We start from the raw sequence: 27771 nt of genomic DNA, 5'->3' as shown, positions 1-27771 counted from the left end.
GCAGTTCCCCTGGACCAATGAGAGACGTCGGCCTGGTTGGTTCTGGTGACGTATCGCTTATCTCCTCTCAACCCCATTCCTCTGGTGTCGGTGGCTCGGTATTACGCGGCTGTCTTTCCGTGGATGGTCACGTTACCGGAGGATCTAGCCTGCTGTACACTTACGGAGGAGAGCAGAGCGTGTGGTGCGGCCGAGCTGCTGCCTCCCCGGAGCCGCCGCCTCTCTCCCGCCTAGCCGGGGCCGCCGCCGATAGTCAAGGTAAGAACTGCCCGGGAGGGACCGGGCCCGGCCTCCGGTATAGAGCTGCTCTACGGCCCCTACAGGCCGCAGCCTCGGACTCTCCTGCGCGCTGGGTCGGGCTGCAGTCTGTGCTCGGTGCGGGGTTTGTTTCCAGCCTGTGGGTGCTCTCTGTATTTGTTCCGGTTTGTGGTCGGTTTATCTCCTTCCCCCGTGTCCGTACAGCATAATGCAGTATTAGGGCCGCGATCACACCATCCGGATAGGCGAGCGGTTCTCCTTCTACTGGAAGGACTACATCTCCCAGCATGCCGTCATAGCGTGCAGTAGCCAGGGCATGCTGGGAGATGTAGTCCCCCTCAGCTACAGATGTGTGCCTAGAATATCTGCAGAAAGGTGACTGATTGCTGCCTGTTGCCTTCCAGCCATTAATCTGTGACAGTGGGCGTAGTTTCTGGGTGCTGAGAGTTGTAGTCCCACATCCGCTGCAGAGGAGAAGGTTGCAGGCCGCTGACCTGTGGTTCCTAGCCTCTTACTATGGGGTTTTCTTTATGGCATGCCGAAAGCGTCCTAAATAAAACGCGTCCACCCGTGTTTGATCAATGGCGAGTGCGGAAAAATGCACCAAGTGACCATGGCAGAGAAAGTCCGCAGCTGACACTGACCTGCAAATTGAAAGCTTGCACCTCAGGAAATTTTCTGCTGCAGCTTTTTTTCGTTTGTTTTCATGTATTGTTTGGTATAAGACCTTGTTCACACTGAGTGTTCTAAAACCGAGTTTCAAGCGGAAACCGCTTCATGAAACGCTCCGATTTATAGACGAGTTTTTTTTGCAGTTTTTCTGCAGCTTTTTGTTTGGAGGAGGTTTCTAGCTGCAATTTTTTTGTTTCTCCGCCAGATTTTATTTTATTTTTTTAAATGTTTCGGAAAGAAAACTTTTTTTTTTTTTTTTATTTACAGCAAAGGGAATTTCCCAAATAAAAGAATAGTAAGAGTTTTTTAAGGCTTTCAGGAAATAGTTTTGGTCTCCCTCCCCCAAGTCCATTGCTGAGTCTCCGCCGCTGCTCCCAGTGTGTAGCATTAAAGGGGTAGCCCACTACTTGCACAGCCCCTACTCAATCCCTGTGTCTCCCCCAGTATAATAACACCTATACTTAGCTCCGGTACCGCTGCTGTTCCAGCAGTGTCGGCACTGGTTCTTCCGGAGATTGCGTGACATTGTTACGCGATCCCTGTGGCCAATCAGCGCTGGCTTCTCTCTGCTCTTCTTTGGACAAATAAAGACATACAGAGGAAGTGAGAGCTGCTGCTGTTCTCTCACTTCCTCCGCATGTCAGTTACGTCTGTAGGAGAGGAGAGTGATCCCAGCGCTAATTGACCGCAGGGATCACTTAACATAATGTTACACAATCTCCGGGAGACCTGTGCTGGAATGGCTTTGGTACCGAAGGTGAGTAACTGTTATTTTACTGGGGGAAATATTGGAATTACTTGGACAACCCCTTTAACAATAACGCATTGCCAGTGCGGCTGCTGAGCGTAACGATTAACCGCAGCGCTATGGACGTGACGTCATCACTGCAGCCATTATAAGGGTGCATTCATACGGTCATTTAACGCGGCGGATTGGATTGGACGTAGCACACTCGCGCTGCGTGCAATCCTCAGCGGCCAGATCTTACAGCATAGTGGATGGGATTTATACAAATCCCATGCCCACTATGTGTTTCCGTGCTCCTGCGGCTCACCCGCGGAGGCGGACATGCGGCACATCTTCAAAGACCGCACCATGTCTATTTCTCTTGCGGAGATGCTGTTCTCCACAAGAGAGATTCTATAGTGCAATGGATGGGATGTAGTGAAGCCGCATGGTTCAATGAACACATGCGGCTTCACCTGCGTGCAGCGCTTGGGACGCAGCATAGAGGATGCTGCATTCAAAGCGCTGCCAAAAAGGATCGTGTGCACATAGCCTTAGATTCTGGGAGCAGAGGCGGAGATTCTGCGCCAGACCAGGGCAGGGCGAGTAAAGCACTGTTTTTTTTTGTTTGTTTTTTTATGGAAACCTGTGTCCAGGGAGCAGGATTTTCTGTAAAAAGAAAGACCCCCTTTGAGGAGGATTTTGTTGTAGATCCACTCCCCCTGCCCCAAAACCTCTTCTTGCAAACCTAGCTTAATACATTGCTGATTTTTCCACTGAGAAAATCTTGATGAAAAATGTGCAGCTTATCCACTCTGTGTGAGTATATCTTTAAAGGGATTGTCCAGTAGGAGAATAGTTTGCCATCATTGAGTTTTGACAGTGATCGATGCTGCTGTGTTGCACATGCGGGTGGTCAGGCAATAAGCATACTCGCTGTCACGTTCAGCGTAGTCTCTCGTTTGCTTCTCCCCTGCAAGTTGCGTATACTTGGTGTTGTGACCTACTACATGCACTGGGGATACAATGTCACAATTAGGCAGTCACGCAATAATTGATAGCAGACTTTTCTTCTTCGACAAGACTACCCCTTTAAGGAACGCTTGCTTGCTTGTTAGTCTCTACAGCAGTTTTTTTTTTTGTTTTCTTTTTAAAATGAAATTTTCTGTTCCAGGGGAAAAAACTTGATACCAATACCCCAGTGAGGTGTTACCTAATGTTTAGACTCTTGAATGTCAACTGCTTATGATACATAGATGGGGAAGGAGGAGTCGCTCCATGTGTAGGCAGCTTAACCATTCCGGGATCTGAAGTGGTGCCTTCTAATGGCACATTGTCATCCTGCTTCACTAAAATATGGACTTGGCATTTTGCATATGATAGAGGAGCATAATTTAGGGATTCCTATTTACTAGCTGCACCAATAGTACAAGTTGTGTGCTCATCTTGTGTTTGTCTTTTATTCCTACCAAAATATATCCTACAAAAATAGGGATAGGTCTAAATGTTACTGTGCACTCCCGCAGTCAGACCTTATGGCGCGTTGCTCCACTTCTGCACGCCGGACCGTACAGTTTGTGTCCCAACTACATTACACCAGGATGGTATTGTACTTGGCATTGGACCCATGCATGGTGTGGTATCGCTACTGTTGCAATTTTTACAGCCCAACTTACTAGAAAGTTGTGGTCCATCAAAAAGTCTAACTGCGGGGGAATGAACGGCTTCTGTCTGTGACTAAAATATTGGCTATGAGACTGCATAAGAAAGGGAAATGTGTCTCGCAGGCTGGTTACTTCAGAGGGGAGGATGGCCATAAGTATAACTAATATTCGGCCCGTAGCTATCTGATCTACATCTGTCGGGCACATATGTACAACCATATGATGGATACGTAATACTGTGCCCACAATTCATGAGAAAACACTTGGACGACCCACTGCAGTTGCATTACTTCTGCATTGTGGAGGCAGACTACAGCGCCATATGGCAGCGTGTGTAATATAACACCATAGGGTGCCTGCGCCAGCTCTGCCTTATACATGAGCCTTTAGTGACCCTGCAATAGATACCAACCAAAAACTGATGGACTGAAAGCAGATTTCTAAGTGCACAGCCTTGGTTTTTGCCCTGTGTGCTCCAATTATTAGCACAACGGTCAGCGCTGCTGTGTTTGGCTTATTTACTCCGCTGGACAAAGCTTTCTACTTGTACAGATTGTTAATGAGCGTGGTGTAAGTGCCAGCCTCGTCCTCTGCCAGCTCTATTTGTGGAAAGTACATTGGTCAGTGGCACACATCTCCACCTGATATGCCGAGAGGGCTATCTACACACGCCGCTGATGATTGTTCCCCCTATTCTTAGCTAGGAGCAGGTCAGGAATTTGGAGCAAAGCTGCCGCGTGCACTGCAGGGAGGCAGTCACATTGCTGAGCCACTGTACCTGTGACCTTCACGACCGGGTACAGGTGACTCACACAGCATCAAGGATATGAGCGTCACTCATTGACATCAACACGTCCACAAAGGGAACAGCCACTTCTGTACAGACAAATGCAATGGGGCCTGCGCTGTTCGTGGAGAGGTAAGTGGGTTCTCTGCAGCTTTTGGCTTGGTTGCAGATACATTTTAGTGCCACCATTTCATTTTGAATATATAGGCATGTAGTGTTTTTGCAAAATATTTACTAAGGTCCTACTTTACTATTTTTATTTATTTGGTCTGCAAATACAGCGGATGGGGAAAAGCTGAGGTAAAGTCATGGAATGAATGAGATCTTAATTTTGGACTAAGTTTTTTTGCAGATTGCTGCTATAGGGGCACATATCATGTCTATTATTTCACTGTCCTAAATAAAATTGTAGCTTTGCTGCTCCTGGTCCAATGGTGTGCAATGACTTCTCGTGTCGTAGAGCGTGTCCGTGCATGCTCTGCACGATTATACACAACATTCCTACCACAGTGCTCACATAGGCCGGACCCCCAGCCTGCATGGCAGATGGGACAAGCTGCAGCGCACACAGCGACTGATGTGTGCAGGACGGTGTCGCCTCGCTTCATGTGCGATGTCTGCATACAGCTCGTCCAGGAAATCTCATCTTGTTGTGGTGTAATGGAGGAAGTTTACAAGTGCATCTGATGTGGGCCGCTGGGCTCGTCCAGTTTCTGTAACTGAGGAGCAGCTTTTATAGATTGACATCAAAGGGTTTTTACTTTTTTTTTGTGAAATCTGTCTTCTATGTAAGTGTAGTTTATGTTCTATGAGTGCAAGTATTGTAAAAGGAAAAGCTTTCTGCACAACTTTTTTGTCAACAGATGGCTACTTGCTTAGTTCTGAGGGCTCGCTCACACCACCGTGTAAATCGGATGAGTGCGGTTTTATTTTTTCTAATACTGTTCCGTGACCCTAGCCTAACGGATGATTACTGGACATGTGAACTTGGGCTAACGGGAACTTGTTGGAGAGGTGAAAGCTGGCCATGAAGGAGATGAGATGGTTGTCTGCCTAATGTTCTCTTCCTACTTCCCCATACACATGACTGCTTGGCCGAGCGTTCATTTGATTTCAACGGGTGGAGAGGAGAAAGCCACTGGCATACTACTCTGACAACTGCTTCTTTCTTGCAAAAAAATAAATTGGACTTTAAAATTCCAACGGTCTTTCTCTATCATCTGTCGGGTAGTCCCCCCTATAAACCTCAAATGGTCGCCCTTAGTTTATGTGCACCTGTCAAGTCTTCCCAGGCAAGGCTACTTCAGAAAACGCCGGAGGTAATTTTCCTGATGCCGCTTCGCTGTTGTTCTTCTGGCGACTCTGCCGCTGCTGTCTTTTTTACTTTTATTCTTCTAGGTATAGAGCAGGCAGCTTCATAGGTTGCAGTCAGACGGCCGTATAAATCACACCGAGGTCTAAACGTAATGCTTGGACTGACTGGCGACTCTACTGACCCGAGTGTGACCGCTATATAGAAATATATGGTTGTGAGATCTGCCGGCCAATCTGTGCATTGTGTTCAGACGCTGGCCTGATTTATATGGCCGTCTGACTGCGCCCTTAGCGCAAGCCGTATGAAGAATAGACAGATCACTTTTTATCCTCTATCAGAGTTTCCAAACCCTAAAGCTGTTAAAACAAGTGACGTAACACTGAACATATACACAGCAATGTTGTTTTGACATTGCTGTGCATTATGTTCAGTTAACGGGGCACTTTTTCAGGTGGGTTCTGGGCGGAATCAGCCTGAAAAATGGCGTGTTCATACACCCCAAAAGGGGTTTCCCACTTTAAAAAAAAAAAAAAAAAAATTGAAAAAACCCAAAACTTTTATACATCTAACAAAAACAGCAGGTGCTCGGCCTTCACTGGATCGAGAGCTGTGTTGTCCCTGCTGCAGTGGTGATGCCAGTCTAGACTGAGTGAGCCACTGAGCTCCGTATTTGGCTGCAACTTGATGCGCACTGACTGCTTGGAGGTGTCACGACCAGACCACAAAGACCAGCGCAGAGCCCGAGAGCTGGTTCTGGACTTGGGCAAGGTGATTGTTTGCTGTTGTATATAAGCATTTGGGGGGCCCTGTGTTTTTTTGTTTTTTTTTTTTTAGAAAATGGGAAAACCCTTTTGAGTTCACATGTGGCAGTATGGTTGGTCAAGTTGTATGGAATAAAGGATATTGGCTAGATGAAGGTTTAGTATCAGGATGAGGTTGCCCTACAGACACATGTGATGTGAATGCCGCCAATTGTGATCCATTTTACGGTCCAAGCTGGATCTGAAGTTGATACTCATACTGCAGATTTGTTGCGCGGCTTCTGCATTTGAATTTTGAAATGGCCAAAAGCCGCAGAAAAATTTTGTACAAAAAAACGAGCATACTGCTGCCTTTTAATTCCTTTGCTTGCATGGTGCAGAAATAATCGAAGAAATATGTGACGTTTACTGGAGAATTGACACTGATTTCCATTGGGGTCCACAGTGGTTTTTAAAAAATAAAAAAAATTCCACCACCTGGTGGTGGAGGGAAGGTTGGAGATAGATAGATATAATTTTTTTACTACTTTGTAAGAATCCCAGTGCTCCTCACAGAGGGGAAATCTTTTCAGTATGGTTTCCTCCGTTGAGGCTCCTAATCGCAGCGAGATGTAGTATGTGGCACAGAGGTACAGGGTTTGGCACATACCGCGCTGTAGACGGAGCCATCACTTTGAACAGATCCTTCTTTCACATGGAAAGTGAGATCTGTATCTGGTTCACACCAGCGCTGCACTTTTAGGAACTACACCCATGGAAAGCAAGTTGTGTAACTGGATATAAAGCTTAGGACTGAATTTACAGAATCCCTTATTAAATGGGTGTAATGTGTGGTACGTAACAAAACAGCCAAGACCAAAATAATAGGATGATTGAAACAGTGGGAGCCAATATACACTGTGTTCTGAATTATTAGGCAAGTAGTATTTTAGAGGATTATTTTTATTATTGATCAACAACTATGTTCTCAATCACCCCAAAAGACTCATAAATATCCAAGCTTAATATTTTTGGAAGTTGGAGTGTTTTTTTTTTTTTTAGATTTGTCTATCTTAGGAGGATATCTGTTAGTGCAGGTAACTATTACTGTGCAGAATTATTAGGCAACTTAATAAAAACCAAATATAATCCCATCTCACTTATTTATTTTCACCAGGTAAACCAATATCCGTGCACAAAATTTAGAAATAAACATTTGACATGCAAAAAACAAAAACCAAAATAATTAGTGATCAATATAGCCACCTTTCCCATGTCATTATTTTTTCTTCTTTTAGACCTTTACTGGCCAGCCACGCTGTGGAGTAGTTGGATGCATGTGATGGCGCATTGTCCTGCATGAAAATCATGTTTTTCTTGAACGATACCGACTTCTTCCTGTACCACTGCTTAAAGAAGTTGTCTTCCAGAAACTGGCAGTAGGTCTGGGAGTTGAGCTTCACTCCATCCTCAACCCGAAAAGGTCCCACAAGTTCATCTTTGATGATACCAGCCCATACCAGTACCCCACCTCCACCTGGCTGGCGTCTGAGTCAGAGTGGAGCTCTCTGCCCTTTACTGATCCAGCCTCTGGCCCATCCATCTGGGCCATCAAGAGTCACTCTCATTTCATCAGTCCATAAAACCTTTGAGAAATCAGTCTTAAGATATTTCTTGGCCCATTCTTGACGTTTTATCTTATGTTTCTTGTTCATAGGTGGTCGTTTTTCAGCCTTCCTTACCTTGGCCATGTCCCTGAGTATCGCACACCTTGTGCTTTTTGATACTCCAGTAACGTTGCAGCTCTGAAATATGATAAAACTGGTGGTGAATGGCATCTTGGCAGCTTCACGCTTGATTTTCTTCAATTCATGGGCAGTTATTTTGTGCCCTTTTTTGGCCAACACGCTTCTTGAGACCCTGTTGGCTATTTGCCATGAAACTCTTGATTGTTCGGTGATCACACTTCAAAAGTTTGGAAATTTCAAGACTGCTGCATCCCTCTGCAAGACATCTCACTATTTTGGACTTTTCAGAGCCCATCAAATCTCTCTTCTGACCCATTTTGCCAAAGGAAAGGAAGTTGCCTAATAATTAAGCACACCTTATATAGGATGTTTATGTAATTAGTCAACACCCCTCCTCATTACAGAGATGCACATCACCAGATTTACTTAATTGGTAGTTGGCTCTCAAGACTATGCAGCTTGGAGTAGGACAACATGTATAAAAAGTATCATGTAATCAAAATACTAATTTGCCTAATAATTCGGAACACGGTGTATACTGCTCACAAAAAGTTAGCGATATTTGGCTTTCTGGTGAAATTAATGGAAAACCTACAGTTTATGCTACAGTGATATTTTATTAGGGCATTTAAGTAGAAGCATTCAATGGTGATTTCCTCATCTCAAACAATTTATTGAAACAAAAGCCAACAACAAATGTCAATGTCTCAACAACTTGTCATGTGGCCTTGAGCATCAATTACAATTGACAACGACGTCTCCTGCTGTTCACAAGTGGAGTTATTGTCTGCTGAGACATGGCATCCCACTCTTCTTGAAGGGCGGCCCTCAGGTCAGTGAGGTTCTGGGGTACAGAGTTACAAGCCCCCTACACGGCGACTCAGCTGATCCCATAGGTTTTCTATGGGTTTCTGGTCTGGAGAAAGTGCAGGCTGCTCCATTTGAGGTTCCCCTGTCTACAGCAGCCGTTCCCTAATGATACGACCTCGATGAACTGGAGCATGGTCGTCCAGGAAGATGAAATTAGGCCTGTGGTGTTTATGCAGAGGCACAATGACTGGATTAATGATGTTATTCAAGTAGTAGGGGCTTGTTAAAGTGTAGGGCAGTTCTGTATTGACTAGACACCTGCCCACACTGTAACACCACCACCACTGGTGACAACAGTGGCTGATGCACAGCGCTCTCTTTGACATCTCCAACATCCTTGGTGGCCATCATTTCTTTTCAGCATGAATTGACTTTAGTCAGTGACCAGCACTCAGGCCACTGGTCCCTCGTCCAGCGTAGATGCTCCTTGTCCCATGGCGGTGTGGTCAGGTACCTTGCAGGTTGTCTTCATCAGCATGGTCCGCGTGCTAAACGGCTTCGACTGGTCTGACTTGACACTTGGGTGCCTCTCGCCTCTCTTAAATGTGCCTGGAGTTGTGTGGCATTCATAATCCGGTTCCTAAGGACAGTGTTCACAATGAAGCAGTCATCAGTGTGGGACGTGGCCAAAGGACGTCCACCTCTATTCCTTTCTGTGACTCTTCCAGTCTCCCTGTATCTCTATTACAACCTGCTGATGACTCTGTGACTCTAAGCTCAGTGGCCACCTCTGTCTGAGAACATGCTGCTTTAAGCCTCGCAATGGCGAAGTACTGATGAGCAATTGTTAGGTGTCCTTTTCGTCTCATGATGTCAAAATGTGAACAGCATGATGAGGGGGACTGTTTAATACCAATTCTAATTGAACCCTGAAATTTATAGGGAGATTCATGGATCAAACACCTCTTGTGAATTTTACCATTAAGTTTCTTGTTAGAGAACAGCAGGTTGTGCAAAGTACTGAAACATTGAACAATTGGACATGTGCATTCAAGAGTTTAGAGACGGTCACATTAAGTTCACCTAAAAAAGGTTAGAGGGCATTGTAGGATCAGCCTGAAATTTCACCCGAAAGCCAAATAGCCTTAACTTTTTGTGTGTGTGTTGTATGCCTGCAACCATAATCTACAGTAGCTTGTAAGTATTCACCCCCTTGGCCCTTTACCTATTTTGTCACTTTACAATCGGTCTTTTTAAATATTTTTGTAATCTGATTTGTGTGTAATGTATCAGCACGAACTAGTCTAAGTTAATGAAATGAGAATAATATAGGCTTACATTTAATTTATGGGATCAAATAACTAAAAATTGGCATGTGCATATGTATTCACCCCTTTAACTATGAAGCCTCTAAACATTTCTGGTGCAAGCAATTACCTTCATAAGTCACATACTTGGTGTCACATGTCTGTCAGTATACACATTACCTTTTCGGAAAGGCCACAGAGGCACAACTAACCAAACAACACCATGAATACCAAGGAGATCTCCAAACAAGTCAGAGACAAAGTTGTTGAGAAGTACAAGTCACCAGTAGGGAGATATATATAGATATATATTCTCCCTACTGAGATCGGACCCCGACACCAAAAGCGCCATCAAATCAATTATCATGAAATGGAAAGAATATGGTACCACAAAAAACTTGCCAAGAGAGGACTGTCCACCAAAACTCTCAACACGGGCAAGGAGGGCATTAATTAGAGAGGCATCAGAGACCAACGGTAACCCTGAAGGAGCTGGAGAGTTCATAAGCAGAGACTGCAGTATCTGTCCATACGACCACATTAAGTCGTACACTCCATAGAGGTGGCCTTTATGGGAGAGTGGGCATAGGAAAGCCTTTACTTACAATTTTTGTGTATAAGGCTCTTTTTGAGTTTGCCAAAAGACATGCGAGAGACTCCTTTTTGGCCACAAGGTAAACTGTTGCCAAACCAACACCGCTCGCCACCTCAAGAACACCATCCCCACAGTGAAACGTGGTGGCAGCATCATGCTGTGGGGACATTTTTCAGCCGCAGGGACAGGGAAAATGGTCTGAGTCGAGGGGAAGATGGAAGGTGTGAAATAGAGAAATATTCTTGAGCAAAATCTGTTTGTCAGATCTGAGACTGGGACGGAGGTTCGCCTTCCATCAAGACAATGACCCAAAGCATACTACTAAAGCAACATTCAAGTGGTTTAATCCCTTTATGACATGGTACGTAATGGTCATAACCCCCTGTTTAGCGCGGGCTCCGACATATGTCAGCTGAACTATACAGCTGACGTGCCCGCAACAGCCACGGGTGGAATCGTGATCCACCTGCGGCTGTTAACTAGTTAAATGCCGCTGTCAATCTGTGACAGTGGTATTTAACATCACCGTGCCGGAAGCACGTCACTTACCCCGCTCATCAGTGACCCCCGTCACATGATCGCGGGTTAACGACGGGTTGGCATGACAACCCGAGGTCTGCAGCAGACCCCTGTGGTTGTCATGGCCAGATTGCTATGAGCGCTGCCCAGCGGTCAGTGCTCATAGCAAGTGAGCAAATCTGCTACACAGGCGAGCTGATCATCGCCTCTATATAGCAGAGCCGATCAGGCAAGTGCTGCTTCTAGTCTCCCATGGAGACTATTGAAGCAAGCAAAAAGGAAAAAAAAAATATATTTTTAAAAATATAATTTTTTTTTAAATCACCCCCCCTTCGCCCCATTCAAAATAAAACAAACATGTATTGCCGCGTTCAGAATCGCCCGATCTATCAATGTAAAAAAATAATTCGATCGGTAAACGGCGTAACAGAAAATTCTAAACGCAAGAGTTACGTTTTTCTGGTCCCCACAACATTGCAATAAAATGCAACAACGGGTGATCAAAACATTGTTTCTACCCCAAAATGATAGATCTATAAAAACCTCAGCCTGGCGCGCAAAGAATAAGCCCTCAACCAGCCCCAGATCCCGAAAAATGGAGGCGCTACGGGTGTCGGAAAATGGCACCATTTATTTATTTTTTTTAGAAAACTTTTGGATTTTTTTTTTTTTCACCACTTAAATAAAAAAGAACCAGAACCTATACATGTTTGATGTCTACGAACTCGTAATGACTTGGAGAATAATAATGGCAGGTCAGTTTTATCATTCAGTGAACGTGGTAAAAAAAAGAAACCCAAAAAAACACTGTGGAACTGCACTTTTTTTTGCCATTTCACCGCACTTGGAATTTTTTCCCTTTTTTTCCCGTACACGATATGGTAAAACCAGTGATGTCGTTCAAAAGTACAACTCGTCCTGCAAAAAAATAAGCCCTCACACGGCCATATTGACCAAAATATAAAAAGATATGGCTCTGGGAACAAAATGAGCAAAAAATGAAAATGCAAAAACGGAAAATGCTCCGGTCATGAAGGGGTTAAGGGGAAAACGTGTAAAATGTTTTGGAGTGGCCTAGTCAAAGCCCGGACCTTAATCTGATTGAGATTCTGTGGTCAGACTTGAAGATTGCTGTTCAACAGAGAAAATATATATTCTTGTACCGTGTTAGCCAGTAGATAGAAAAATATTTAGATTTGAGAGTCCTCAGTGGTTGATACCTTTTTAATGGCTAACTGAAAAGATGGTAACAAGTTGCAAGCTTTCCAGACTACTCAGGTCTCTTCATCAGGCATAGAATACCACAAAATCTGAAGTCACACATTTATACACAATAAGACACACAAGAGAGGAAAAAAAATGCAATAGGTAAGACAGGTGATTAAAAGCAGAGTTATTATGGAAGAGAGAAACAGTTCTGGCTATAAATATTTTAGCAGTTAATAGATAAGGAGTGTGAAGGTTTTATTGTCCTGTGACCAGGTCCAGTGTTATGATGGCCTCACAAGTCTGAGGGGCACATTCCTTAGTTGATGTAGAATGACATAAATCCATGCGACACATTCATTCCTGCTCTGAAAGTGTTAAAGGTCACCATCAGTTTATATTCTGAGACTCTTCTTTCTCTTTGAGATTTGAAGTTACCTTTTAATACCAGTAATTTCATATCTTTTATGCTGTGATCAGGGGAACAAAAATGCTTGGCTACAGGCAGATCTATTCTTTTTTCTTTTATTGTGTGGCGATGATGATTCATCCTTGTTCTAAGTTTTTGCCCTGTCTCCCCTACATAAAGACCCCCAGCTGGGTATTTGGTACATTATTATTATAGCGCCATTTATTCCATGGCACTTTACATGTGAAGAAGGGGTATACATACAAGAACAATTACAATAATCTTGAACACAATGTGATGGCGACTGGTACAGGAGGAGCAAGGACCCTGCCCGCGAGGGCTCAGTCTACAAGGGATGGGTGAGGATACAGTAGGTGAGGGTAGAGCTGGTCGTGCAGCATTATTTGTGGAGTGGTGGTTACTGCAGGTTGTAGGCTTGTCGGAAGAGGTGGGTCTTCAGGCTCTTTTTGAAGGTTTCCACGGTCGACGAGAGTCTGATGTGTTGGGGTAGAGAGTTCCAGAGTAGAGGGGATGCACGGGAGAAATCTTGTATGCGATTATGGGAGGAGGAGATCTTGTGAGGATCGGAGGTTGCGTGCGGGTATGTAGCGGGAGACTAGGTCAGAGATATATGGAGGAGACAGGTTGTGAATGGCTTTGTATGCCATGGTTAGGGTTTTGAACTGGAGTCTCTGGGCAATGGGGAGCCAGTGAAGAGATTGACAGAGAGGAGAGGCCGGGGAATAGCGGGGGGACAGGTGGATTAGTCGGGCAGCAGAGTTTACATATAATTAAGTACACTACATTAGATGTGATACAGCTGAACGTACCTGGGATCTTATAGTCCTGATGTGAATTGGGAATCTTTATCTTGTCTGTTATCGTTATAAACGGACAGGCCCCCAAATCTAAGAAGCATCATTGTCAGAAGCTCCCTGTCATCTCCACCAGCTACAGGTACCTTTCCCTGCAACCAGAAAAAATATAAACGGACAGGTTTTACAATGACCACAGACAAGATAGATTCCCAATTCACATCAGGACTATAAGATCCCAGGTATGTTCAGCTGTATCACATCTAATGTAGTGTACTTAATTATATGTACCAAATGTCCAGCTGGGGGTCTTTATGTAGGGGAGACAGGGCAAAAACTTAGAACAAGGATGAATCATCATCGCCACACAATAAAAGAAAGCCTGTAGCCAAGCATTTTTGTTCCCCTGATCACAGCATAAAAGATATGAAATTACTGGTATTAAAAGGTAACTTCAAATCTCAAAGAGAAAGAAGAGTCTCAGAATATAAACTGATGGTGACCTTTAACACTTTCAGAGCAGGAATGAATGTGTCGCATGGATTTATGTCATTCTACATCAACTAAGGAATGTGCCCCTCAGACTTGTGAGGCCATCATAACACTGGACCTGGTCACAGGACAATAAAACCTTCACACTCCTTATCTATTAACTGCTAAAATATTTATAGCCAGAACTGTTTATCTCTTCCATAATAACTCTGCTTTTAATCACCTGTCTTACCTATTGCATTTTTTTTTCTCTTGTGCCCCGTTGTGTATAAATATGTGACTCTTCAGATTTTGTGTTATACTATGCCTGATGAGATCTGAGTAGTCTCGAAAGCTTGCAATTTGTTATCATCTTTTCAGTTAGCCATTAAAAGGTATCAACCTCTGAGGACTCTCAAATCTAAATATTTTGTTCAACAGAGGAAACCGTCTAACCTGAAGGAGCTGGAGCAATTTTGCCTTGAGGAATGGGCAAAAATCCAAGTAGCAAAATGTGGAAAGCTCAGAGACGTATCCAAAGCGACTTGCCGCTGTAATTGCCGCAAAAGGAGGCTCTACAAAGTACTGACTGTAGGTGGGTGAATAGTTATGCACAATGAAGTTTTCAGTAATGTTGCTCTATTTGTTTCCTTCTCAGTAAAAAAGAAAACAAATGTTCACAGTTGTAGGCATGTTCTTTACATGAACTGATGCAAGCCCTAAAAAACACCTTCCAGATTGTGAGGTAGCAAAACATGAAAAATGCCAAGGGGGTGAATACTTTTGCAAGCCGCTGTATGTGATGCAATAGGGCTGGAAAGTGACACTCTTGGAGGGCGTTTGAGGAGTCTGCGTTTTGCAAACCTTTTGCTGCACAGATTAATTTGTAACTTGGGTTGCAGGCAGGAGATCACCAACCTCTGGCACTCCAGCTGTTATGACACTACAACTCCCATATTGTCAGCACACGCTGAGAGCTGTAGTTTCACAAGAGCCAGAGTACCTGAGGTCGCTGAACCCTGTTCTAGGGGACATGCAAACAACCATATAACTGCCCCTTACAAGCTTCGGATGTTTAGACGTAAGAAGGCCGTCAATGGGGACATTTTTGCCTATGACTTCATAAATGTGCCTTTTTATTTTTCTAACAATACTCCATGACGTGGCCTGGAAAATGTGGCAGCCTCCATAACTCCCATAGATCATAATGGAGGTGAACTCCTCGCAACTTTCTAACTGAAAAGGATGTCCAGGCCGTCAGTCCCTATAAATTAGTAAGGGGTTATTGCAGTAGCCCTTTAATCGAGACGTACCAGGGGTGACACCAGCTTCGTTGCCCCTCGTACATTGTAGCTTGCAGGCCATAGGAGTTTTGTACAATGGTGCCATCCTGTGCAGGTGTCAGGCACCACACCTGATGTTTTTGCTGAATGAGCTTTCTCCAGAGCGGTATAATACCGGGCTATGCGGAGATTATAAACCACACGATGCGACACTAGTCGCCTTATGTAACACCCTGGAGCCACAGTTTGCCCGACCAGTGATGTAAGACGTTGCTTGTTTGGTTTTGGACAGACCTGCTTCCTTTTTTCTGATAATTTTACTGTTCGGTTCTAAAAAAATAAAAGCTTCTGTTTTGTTTTTTTTCCTCATAGGGTGAAATGTTCCCATGAATGGTACACTTGATGCCACACCTAAATGTGATTACACAATGTACATTCATGTCATTCCTCCATACGGCTCTGTAGCTACAGATAACAAGCACGGCCTCCACACCCTCCTGGATAATTACACCGGTAATGGTCCTTCTTCAGGCTGCTCCGCAGCTCCCGTCATGGCATTGACACTGGCATTAGAAAGTGACGAGGGTAAATTGTCCTCTTGGAAGTGCCAAGCCAATGTTTCTGTTCATATGCCAGCCGTAGCTTGTAATCTTTATATCTAAATGGGATTATGTCCTGCTGAAGCCTTTGATTTAGTGTCTATTTACCTGTAGAATGAGGACAGATGTGTGGGTAGCGCCCTCCGCCATTATAATAATGGGCTGTGGATGGCATGAAGCAGTGAAAATTCTCTATTCATTGCCTACATCGTTTCGAACAGTTCAGGCATTCATTAGGTTTTTTTTTTCCATTTGGAAAAGGTTTGTTTTTCATCAGAATACTCCATTTGATTTTCATCTTTCATACACACCTAAAAAATAAAATGTATATTGGATCTGTATGTGTAAATCTTTTGTTTGCATGAGAAAAACCCTCTACAAATTAAATAATTAAAAAAATGAAAGCTGACAACTCTATGGTAGGACATGGACGGTATCTGCATACTGCCTGCAGGTAGGTGTGTGTCTTTGTTTGAGCATTTGATGTGGGAGGGGAGGGGGAGTGGTAAACAATTCTAAGCTTTACTTGCCCTCCCCAGGTCCAGCTCCGAATCTCCATCAGTTCCCTGGTCTCATTTGTTTGCATGTGATGGTGACTGTGCGGACCCATAGAGTTAATATAGCTGAAACCACAGTTTCTGCCCCTACAGCATGCTGCTCTCAGATTACAGAACAACCTGCTGACAGATTCCCTTTAATCCATGGGTTGATGTATAAATTCTACTACTGTAATTTTGTGTAGTCCCTAACAATCATATGAACCGTTCTCCGGGATGTACGTCCATTTACAACGTTCAGAGTAAAGGGAATGTTCGCGTCTCCATTACTCATTTTTTCCTATATCCTAGTAGCAGATTCCAAGATTGTTTAATGTGGTATACACCCAGTTTATTTGGCCGACTTCACCGCTGCCATGAAAATAAAGTGGATTGTTCTCATCACAGTGTATGTTCTTTGGCAGGGTTTGTAAGTACCTATAATAATACGGCCATGATCTCTTGGCCTGTTTGTCATAGTATCTGAATGACCGAATTAACAACATGCAAAAGTGTGATTCCTATTATTAATGCCATTAAAATACCTTTTGTGTTTTAAGGAGAAAAAAAAAAACAAAACCGGGGTCACTCAATAATTTCTGTTCTCAGGTGCTGCAGCTCGGCTCCTGTTGATGGGAATAGGATCTCAGCCGCTGTTTTTGGAGAACAGAGCCGCGCTGCTCCAGCTCCTTACACTGTTGGCTGCACAGAGCCGCGCTGCTCCAGCTCCTTACACTGTTGGCTGCACAGAGCCGCGCTGCTCCAGCTCCTTACACTGTTGGCTGCACAGAGCCGCGCTGCTCCAGCTCCTTACACTGTTGGCTGCACAGAGCAGCGCTGCTCCAGCTCGTCACACTGTTAGCTGCACAGAGCCGCGCTGCTCCGCCATTCATCTATATATTATGCGTAACCAGTGTCATAGACCTCACTGTATCAGGAGTTTTCGCATATGTGGCACCAAGGATATGGCCTTAAAAACACATTGTTTTTTTTGTTTTTTTTCTCCCTCCCACCCCTTTTGTTAGGGGTTGTGTACAAAAGTAATAATCGTAGTAACTCAACTGTTGCTGTTGTCTCTCGGCTTCATTGGTGCTCCAGGCCCTTACCAGCATCCAGTCACTAAATCTGTAACCTGCCGGCTCTTTGTGTGGAGCGGTTGTCACCTTCTCAGTGTGAGGGCTCGTGCACATGACTGTAATATCGGTCCAAGTGCGATCTGACAAAATATCGGATTGCACTCATTTCCATGTTCTATGGGGTCGTGCACATGTTAATTTTTTTTTTTTTCCCTTGGACAGAGCCAGTCTGATGGAAAAATCGCTGCATATCCAAGTTTTATCTGATATTTGCATCGCATCCGACCATGCAAGTCAGTCCGTGGAAACCATCGGACTGCACTCAGATGACCTCTAAGTGCAGTCCGATGTCCACGCAGTGAGAAAATGGAGACACCCCCTCCTCCCTAATCTTCTCTTCTTCATCCAAGAAAATCTGCTCGCCATAATCATCCCGATTCTCTTGCATGAGAGAATACACCGCTATCTGCACGAGCCCGAAGTCTGAGACGCCGAACAAGGCTCTCTAGCCTTGTTTTTGGGTCTCCGATTTGCATTGAGAACATTTAAAAAAGTGACCTCTGTTCCTTAGCAAGCACTGTGTGATTTGGCACTCGTGTGATGGAGTTTAGATGTGGACCGGTGAGATACTACCACCATTACACGTGCACGCATGATCCTTAACAAATGTGAAAAAAACACTGGGGTGGCACTTTAAATCTGTTGCAAAATCCATGTGTTTTCCCATTTACAAGGGTAAAATCTAAGAGCAACATCTCTGGAAGACATCACGATTAGTGATGAGCGAGTATGTTCTATTAACCCTTTCGCCGAGTATGCTCGGGCCGAGCTCCGAGTATTTACAGCTGATCGGTGATATATTTGAATCGCTCCCGTGTGCATGATTTGCAACTGTTAGACATTCCTCACATGTAATAAAGCTGTCAAACAGCCGCAAATCATGCACATGGGAGCGATTCAACCATATCACCGAACAGCTATAAATACTTGGAGCTTGGCCAAGCATACTCACCGAAAGGGTTAATAGAACATACTCGCTCAACACTAGTCCTGATACATGGGGCGCAATGCAGGTTTGAAAATTTGATTTTATAGTATGCTGCAATCGCTAAGGGACCCGAAGGCTGAAGAGGAGCAACTTGTAAGAGTGCACTATTGGGCATGGCTGAGTTGTAAGGAGGGATTTCATGTTGTATGGCAATTTTCAGGTATAAACAAGTTTAAAAACTTCCCTGATTCATGCGTTTAATATAGGTCAGCAACCTATCGCACTCAAGCTTTTGTAAAACTACTACTCCCAGTATGCCCTGGCAGTTCATGTCCCACTTTATGGTAGACTGAGAACAAGTCCCTGTTTGCTTTCTACTGAAGTCACATAAAAAGCCCAATATTAAACAGCCCTTGTTTTCTGACATTGACGGCTCTGTCTAGACTGTGTGACCTTTGCATGTGTGGAGACCTACGTAATGATCCTTTTATAGTCGATACTGAGCAGTAAATGAGGGATGAGGCTGAGCGCACGATTGTACTTCCTACAGATCTGCTATAAAGTGCGCCATATTATGATTAGTCTGTGCCCTCAGATCTGTCATGGGTGTGTCAGAGGTGACAGTCGCCCTGCAGTTGGTTGCAGGAGATCTCTACATTTGGCATTACAGACATCTTCTTAGATGAGAGGCTGTCTTTAGGACCCAGCGGCTACCTCCCTCTGGCTAATTATCTCCCTGGCCTGAGTGTATAAATACCTGGTGTGTCTGAGAGGGAGGTGCCGGCGATATTCATTACTACTTGTGAGGCTTTAGCAAGAGCAGTACTTCTTCCTCTCTGGAGCTTGAGGACGTGTGCTTATTTGTTTGGAGTTGTCTAAAGCTAAGCAATTCCCCCTGTTTGTCTACCCTTGTTGTCTATAGAGTTTAGTGGAGATCGACTAGTTCTCATCTCCTCCCTTCCCTAGCCTTAGCCATATGCCAGGGAAAGTCAGGGCGAGGCACGCATGCAGCGATTGGTGAAGAGCCAATATAGGGACGGTAGTTGAGACAGGGTGACAATAGACCAGACTAGGAGGTCTCCACTCCCCACTTTCCATAGAGTCTGGGCTCTTTCCCTCTTCCCTCTCTGTTGCACTAGTCTTTCCCACACCTTGCGTGACAAGATCCTTCCATGTACTGACTACGGGGGAAAAAACTCACAAATGGAGGTCATTTGATATGAAATGGACGTCAATGATGATATGTCAATGCAGTGTATGTCCAGGGTTCGTCAGGCAGAACCCCAGAATTCACTGCAGAAACAGTGTGAACGGAGTCAAATTGGGGAGCAGCCATGACTGCAATGCACCATTATATTTGCCGTTGGCTGTTAGCTTGAGGTGGTAAAGTCATTTGACTGCTTTTTCTGTGACTGAGAAGCGGCTTCCTGCAACAGAAACCTTCTGAACCTGCTATGGGTATGTGCACACATTTTAGTATTTGCAGTAGACTTTTTTTTTTTTTTTTTTTTTTTTTTTTTTTCTGCAGGAAACTTGTCAGGAAAAACGCTGCATAAAACATGCAAGTTTGCTTTTTTTTTTTTTTTTTTTATTTTATTTTTATTTATTTTTTTTCTCTTTTAATTGTGTTTTTTATTTCAATGGGTGGAAAAAAAACTCTGCTTCAAGTATGCAAGAAAAAAATGAGCAGCGTGTGCATGTGATTTCAGAAATCCTTCACTTTGCTGGTACTGTAAAACGAAGGGTGTGAACAAGCTCTTACTGTGCAATAGCAAATTAGGCAAACTAAGCTCTGCCCCCACCGCCATGTTCAGGACAGAAATTCAGCGAAAAACCGCCTTTGCTTCTTTCTTTAAAGGGAATCTGTCAGCAGCATTTCACTCCCTCCAAACTATTTATATGTGGATATAGTTCTTCTAAAGACAAGTTCAGCAAGTCCATTCCTCCTTTTCTGAGAAATCAGCTTGGAAGCCCTTCTCTAGCCTCTGACTCCAGCTCTATTCCCCTCCCATTGCCTGCTCCTTTGCCTGTAGTCACACAGCATTGAGGCTGTCGGTCAAGTAGGAGGAGGTGGCAATGGCTGGAGTGACACTGGCTTGAGAGTTGCCTTTGTAACTTTGGGGGGATGTATCTGGATGGGACAAATGGGCAGTACCATGAGGAACAAAATAGGGGTGAGGGTGAGTGTAGCGCTTGCATGTAGGGGTTGTGTAAGGAAACAACACCTGTCAAAGCATGATGTTCCGTGGCTGGAGGAGAGTCTTGTTAAGATGACATTTTGATAAAGCGGAGATTATCACGACGTGAGTGCTGGGCTCACAGAAAGGAGGCGATCTGGAGAGTATAAGCAAGGTGTTTTTTTTTTTTTGTTTGTTTTGTTTTTTTAGAATTCACACCAACGCATTTCGGCACCTTTTCAAGATAAAAAAACAAAAACCGATGTCATTTATTTGTTTTTAACTTGAGAAAAGTGCAGAAACGTGTTAGTGTGTATAAAAAGCGTTGCTTGTATGTTCTGGATCTCATCCCTTCTGTGAGCGGAGCCCGCACATCATGATGCTCGAGAGTGGGTGGTGGTGGGAGGGTCTTCCATCCTCTTGGAAGTGTTGTCAGTCTTTATCTTTGTTTAGTCCCATGTTAATCAGTGCAGACTTATTTCTATACCTGTTGATTGCTCCTGACACTGTTACAAACCATGAAGCCTAATCTCTATTTTAAGATCAAAAGCAATAAAAACCAGTCCAGTTGCTCCTCAGATGTCCTGCACCGGTGTAGCTCAGTAAATATAGGAGTTGAGGAGAGTTGGCTTCAGGGAGTGGTGGTGACCTCCCACCGCTAATCCCTGTTGTAAAGTACTTAACCCTCCATAATTGACCACTGAGAAGTTTTCACCTTTTTTACCTGCTCGTACTCGGGTATAATTTCCTATTTTCGTTTAGTCACATAATCTGCATCTTTTATACCCTATAAAAAAAATCCCCTATTTTGTCCTGGCTTGTTCATTACAGATTGTTCTGTCAAAAATACTACATTTCCAAAAGCAAAGGACCTTGGACCTCAGGTGCGATAGATAGATAGATATTTTTTTGGGGAAGGGAGTCTTAAAACTTTTTGTCCACCTCTAATATTTCCTGCCCCTTTTAGAATGTGCCCTCAGCTTTAAGCCTTTCTATGGTTGCATTTCACAACCTATTAATCATTCACTGTAACGCCTATTGAGAACGACTTTTGCCGTCATTTGGATTCCTCCCTGATTTTATAACACCATCACCAGGTGACCAGGTTTATGTGGGTAGCCATAAAATGTACCTGATCTGTATCCATTACCAGGGCGGCCAACATCCCCTGGTTTCTGGACAGCGCGGCCAACGCTATTTATCTGCAGATATCTATATAAATGACCTGAGGATCTAGAAATACAAGAGATGTGGAGCTTAGTACAGTGAAAAACTATGCTCTGGGGCTCCCAGTAGGGTCATGGTAGAGGTAAATGGGTAGTCCACCCCTCCCGGGGACATCTTCAGCAGTGTAGTGTGCACACTGTTAGGATTCAGCTCCAATTGTCGCTTCATACAATAGATTCCATTGAGAAGTGTCTGAGACTCCTGATCGCGACTAGGCGAGTGCTGGCATTTCTCTTCCCTGCAAACACCCGGTTATCATTCCGCAAAGAGCAGTCTCCCTGCTAACAGTGGGCTACAGAAGGAAGACTGTGGCCCTCCTGATTTCCCTAATTCCTTACAGCATTTGATGTGTTCCTTTTGTACTCTAACCTTGTTTCCTGGAACCTTAAGTACTTCTAAGCGTTTTCTTTTCCCCTTGTATTTGCAGAATCCTCCTGCGTTTTGTTGTGTGAATGCGGCATGGTGCGGTACGTGTGGTCAGTGTCCCTGTGTTTTATACTAATTCTATGTTTTGTCTGCTCCTGTATCAGCTGCTTCCACTGTCTGCCACACAAATATAGATGTTTGCCCCATGGGGGGGCCGTCCGTGGGGCCTCTCTGTGCCCCTTGGGGGGGGGGGGGTGTCAACTCTGTGCCTCCCTGTACTGTGCTGTGCATGAAATTGGGGGCAGATAGGCTTCCATGCCCCATCTTTTTTGGGGAGGTAAGTCTGTCTGACAGCCGCTTTCTCATAGCTCCTGCTTTTGCTCGGCCAGCCCGCATGCTTGTGTGTATGGGGGAGTCTGCTGCCCGGATATTTGGCCATCCGCTAACTCCTGTATGGCCGCCCCATCCTCTGTTTTGGGATCCTCCACCCTGTGATGAATAGGCCTCCTGTAAGTGGCACAGTCTGGATTAGGAGGTGTTGGCCTCGGCTCCTGTATTTTTAGCCTCCTGGCAGATTCCCCGCAGTCACTAGTGTGGAGTTGTGGAAATCTTGAGTGTGGATATTTTTAAACCTGGTTTTTGCCTAAAATACATCTTGTAGTGTAAACGGGGCCAATAGTAAGTACACCTCACGTACGGCCATGCTGTGCAATCCTCCCACACAGTCTTACTAATTCTTCCAGAATTGTGCAATTTTTATTTTTATTTTTTTTTGTGGACATTTTATAATCAAACTCCTACAAAGAGCAATTCTGCAGTTATGTTCATGGCACTAAAAGTGGAGCAGGCGCCTCTATGTGCAATCTTATGGTGCTCGTTGCCTATAATGCGTCTTTCCATGATGTCCATTACCGGTGCTGGGGATGAACGGCACCGATCAGTCTGGCTAAACGCTCCTCTCCTGTTTGTGTTTCCACAGTTTCCCACACCTTTGTGACGGACAGAGCACACACCCATAACCAAGATGGACTGGCTGTGACGACACGCCTCGTGTGCAGGCAGCTAGGATGAGTTCCAGCAGAGCCGGCCTCCACAGGGAACCACTGAAATTCCACTCCTATCAACATGTCAAGAGGTAAGCATGGCCGGAGTCGTCCGAGCACGTTGTCTGTCAGTGTTAGAGGATTGTTCACTGGATACTTGCTCCAAATTCTGCACGGAGAGGTGAGCAGCGCAGTGATGATTCGAGCACAATCTGCAGACATAGTGCACATGTCCTAGCAGGTAGCAACGTCATCGCACTGCTCTCCTACCGGTGCATAAGCAAGTGGCATCCATGAAGTCGGCCAAACCCCTGTTTGCTCTCAGCTGATGTCAGGATAGAGAAGAATATGGCGATTTTAATATTGCTTGATCCTGTCTTCTCCTCCTTTTTGGAGATGAATCGCAACAAGACGTGTCCAGCAGCAGCTTACGCCCCATTGATAACACATGCATGCTAGTTGTCAGCCAAATAACCAACCAGATGTGTATGGGAACCTTTTTAGGTCCTTTCTCATGGGCGGTGTGTGAACCGCGATGTCCGCCCCGACCGGGGGTCTCATGATCTGAATTTGGCAATGTCCTATGTCTACGAAGCTGAGTGTGGAGATCAGGAGAGGCACGGCTGGTGCAGACATCACAGTCCACGCACAGTCTGTTTTTCTAGTGGAAAGTTAACTCGTAAAATCCAAACATTTGCCTTTGCTTTTACCTGAAGCACCTACATAGGAATTAGCCATTTAATCTGAAGGCCAGAACAGCATTTTGACCCCTGTGTGGGGCTAGCATTAGTCCAGAACAGGAGACCTGAGCAAAGAAATCCTTGCAGGAACCCTAGACAAGTAATTAATTTCCCTCTGATATGCATATATGGCGTATACCCAAAATATGCCATAAATGTCTGATAGGTGTGGGGGAGGGCAAACCTTCAGGGGCATTGGGAATATGGCCTCCATAGACTAGAATGGATATAGGCACAGACATGTGCTCTCATTTGGATGCAGAGCCATCTTACTGGTGTGAAACTAGTTCTCTGCGGATTATATAAATTGACTAAAGTTTATTCCTCTTTTTACATGAATTATTGTATTTTCAGCCTAATCTAGCATGCTGAGGTGTAACCTTCAAAATGACTAATTTTGCAAATGAAGCAAAATTGGTTAGGTGTGAGATTGTGGCTAATGTTGGGTTGTTGGCTCTCTCGGATGGCTCGCTCACCCTCATGATCTTTTTCAAGGATTACGGAGCGGCCCTGACTACATCAGCTGTGTAAAGAGCAGCAAATCTGTACAAAATCTGGCTACTAACGTGTTTTCCTACATAAGAGATTTTCCTTAAGGTGATGGGATCCGGCTGCATATGGTCAGCAGTGGGTTTTTGCTGAATGTATTGCTTTTGGGTTCTGCATATCGGCGAGTCTCACCGCCTGCACTTGTGTTTTTTGCAGGGCTTCTGGAATGCATTTAAAGCCATATCACAAGATACAGAAAAAAGAATCTCTCCTAGAACCAAGATCAAACAAAGGCATGCATCTGAACAACCAAAGCTCGGCAAAAGATGAAAAGCGTAATGTGGCCACCAAGAATTCTTTACAGTGTATGGATAATCCACCCCGCAGGCCATTGGGCACGCTGTCTCCGAACACCATGTGCAATACGGCAGGGATGAGCTCCTCCAACAGCTTCGAGGTCAAAGCAAAGAATGTTCCACCTGTAACCATCCATCAGGGAGACGAAGGAGAGGTCGCGTTGGATAGTTGCGTGCTCATCAAGCCCGGAAACACGAAAGAGAAGATTGCCTTTTTTGCCTCTCATCACTTCAGCAGCAATAGGAACAGCTCCATGAAGATTAAAAACACTGGGGACATGAGCGGAAGGGCTGCCAAAAGGCGAAAGAAATCGGTGGACATGAAACGCGTAAAGAACCATCTGGAGAAGGTGCAGGAAGCGCAGAAAAAGTGCCTCCTCTCAGAGTCTTTCCCAAGTGGAGTGGAAGACTGTTCAATAAGTTTTGTCACCGATAATGATGGAATTCTTCCTGGAAGACCCATTTCTGTGATAGAGATGGTAGCTTTTCTAGAGCAAAGAGCAAGTGCGTTACTTTCTGATTGTGCTAAACCCTTTTCCAATCCTTCAAAACCCACTGGAAATTCTAAATGTGCCCTTCCGCCCGTCTCCTTGATGGCACTCGCAGCCAGTGAAAACCCTTCTGAGAAAGACAATTCAGAGAAGGCCGAATTGGAGTCCGTGTGCGTCTTGGAAATGGTGGCTAAACTCGAGTCTGAATGTTTGAGGCGCCAGAACGACCGCGAATCGGGAGGACTCTCGAGAAACAACAGCTTCAGAAGGAATGTCGGCCGGATGTTGCTCGCCAGCGGCTCGCAGCAAGGAGCGAGTCCTCCGCAGGATGATGCATCCGATCCTGAAAAACACTCTGCTGCTGCTTCCGGGGTGGAGACAAATGTCTTGCAAAATGAGGAAGACGTTTCTCCGGTGAAATCTTGGCAAAACTGCCCTCCACCCATGGCTCAAGATTCTGAGTCTTTGCCTCCTATGGAAGACTTTTTTGTGGCCAACGTAGACCTTGAACTCGTAAGAGAGACTTATCTAAAAATGAGGTGTAGGGGCGATATTGCGATAACTGTGGATCCTTGTAACTTATCTATTTCTGTCTGTATAAAAGCTGTTGAATGTGTCCCTGATTCTTATGAGAGTCAATCGGTGAATGATGGTGCAGCTGATGAAAAGTCGGAGTGTTCAGATAGGATCCCTGATCCCTCCTGTAAGACTGCGGATGTATTAATGCACACACAGGATATAGGACACACACAGGACAAAGCTTTATCAGGGGACCCATCACCCGGGGTCTTATTTTTTCAAAGTGATCAAAACGATGCAACCCATGCACATGTACGGATCAGCCCTGAAGTAAAGTCGCAGGCGGACGCCCCAGAGAAACGCGCCTTTGACAATACTCTGTGTATGCAGAATAGCTCAATGATTGCACAATACGCCGTCTCCATCTCCTCACTTGGAACCGTAACTCAGGTACTCAACGCCTCCTCCGTAAAGAGGCAGGTGTCTCACGATTTTCTCGAGACCCGATTTAAGATCCAACAGCTCTTGGAGCCTCAGCAGTATATGGCGTTCTTGCCCCATCACATCCTGGTGAAGATATTCAAGTATCTTCCCACCCGATGTCTCGCTGCCCTAAAATGCACTTCCTGCTATTTCAAATTCGTCATCGAACATTACGACATCCGACCGTGCGACTCGCTGTGGGTGCGGGACCCTCGCTACAAAGACGACCCTTGCAAGCAGTGCAAGAAGAAGTACGCGAGAGGCGACGTGTCTTTATGCCTGTGGCATCCCAAACCTTACTGCCAAGCTTTACCTTACGGCCCGGGTTTTTGGATGTGCTGTCACATGTCTCAAAAAGAGAGCCGCGGCTGTAGGGTGGGACTTCACGACAATCGCTGGGTGCCCGCTTTTCACAGCTTTAACCGAACGGTGTGCAAGAAAGCTCGAGAGTCCGACTTCGAAGAAGACTGACAAACGCGGGCAGGAATCGTACTGATGTCGAAGAAGAGGAGAAGAAGAAGAAAAAAGATTTTCATGCCCCATGCTGTTTACATTGTACATAATCATGAGGTTTTTTTTTTTTTTTTCTTTTTCATGGGGTCGCGAAACTGCACATTCTTTAACACAAGAGCCTTTACTTTTTTTTTTCTTTCAACTGGATATTTAGCCCTTTATGTAAATAACTCCTAATAGATGTACATATAAAATCTATTGCTAGCTGATGCCACCTGAGCTTTACAAAGCAGCTATGGAAGTTGTCGTGGCTATAGGTGTACGGATGAACGGATGGATTATTTTCTTTGTTTTTTTTTTTTATTTTGTTTTTTTGCGTGGATGTTTTTTTTTTTTTCTTTTTTTTTTCCCTTTTTTTTTTATTTTTTTTATTTTAAGTGTCTTGTTAAATATGTATATCCTGTACGACGTTTCTAAAAAAACAAAAAAAAAACAAACTCTAAAAATATATAGGGCTTGAAGCATTTAAAAGTGTTTATCATTGGTTTAACTGGAGAGAGTTGTACTCGGAACTGGCACAAGTGTCTGAAATACTGTGACAAAGTGAATACATGAGGTGACTTATTGTATAGTGACAAACTATATGAGAAAGATATTGTCTGGCTTTACTTCAATAAAATGTGCATCCTGAATCTTGCTGAATGCATTGGCTTTCACCTTTTTGTTTAATAGTATTTTTGTGGTTGTTTTTTATTTTTATTTTTTTTTTTTTTGTTCTTCACTTTGCACTTTTTTTTGTTTTTTTATATTCCTTGTAATATGCAGTCTTCATCTATTGAAAGTTCTTTCTAAGCTGCGATGTTTTCAGTAGAGTTTATAGATGTACAATTTATGGAAATGTG

General features: G+C 44.4%; 1 protein-coding gene across 2 annotated transcripts; it reads left to right on the top strand.

The window, feature by feature from the left end:
* Positions 1 to 27771, top strand: FBXO34 (F-box protein 34). Of its 2 annotated transcripts, XM_073638795.1 has the most exons (3): positions 1 to 258; positions 23275 to 23430; positions 24784 to 27749. In XM_073638795.1, exons 2-3 carry the CDS (start codon positions 23363 to 23365, stop codon positions 26885 to 26887), a joined length of 2172 nt encoding a protein of 723 aa, XP_073494896.1. In that variant the 5' UTR covers positions 1 to 258; positions 23275 to 23362; the 3' UTR covers positions 26888 to 27749. The 2 variants fall into 2 exon arrangements, with proteins under 2 accessions (XP_073494896.1, XP_073494897.1); XM_073638796.1 differs by lacking the exon at positions 1 to 258 and having other exon boundaries at positions 23348 to 23430; positions 24784 to 27771.

Source organism: Phyllobates terribilis, unplaced genomic scaffold (assembly GCF_046119375.1).
Source record: "Phyllobates terribilis strain yellow unplaced genomic scaffold, ASM4611937v1 Scaffold_7__3_contigs__length_470593459, whole genome shotgun sequence".
In the NCBI taxonomy this organism is placed as follows: domain Eukaryota; kingdom Metazoa; phylum Chordata; class Amphibia; order Anura; family Dendrobatidae; genus Phyllobates; species Phyllobates terribilis.
Note: the sequence above shows the minus strand (reverse complement) of the source record. Positions and strands in the feature narration are given on the sequence as shown.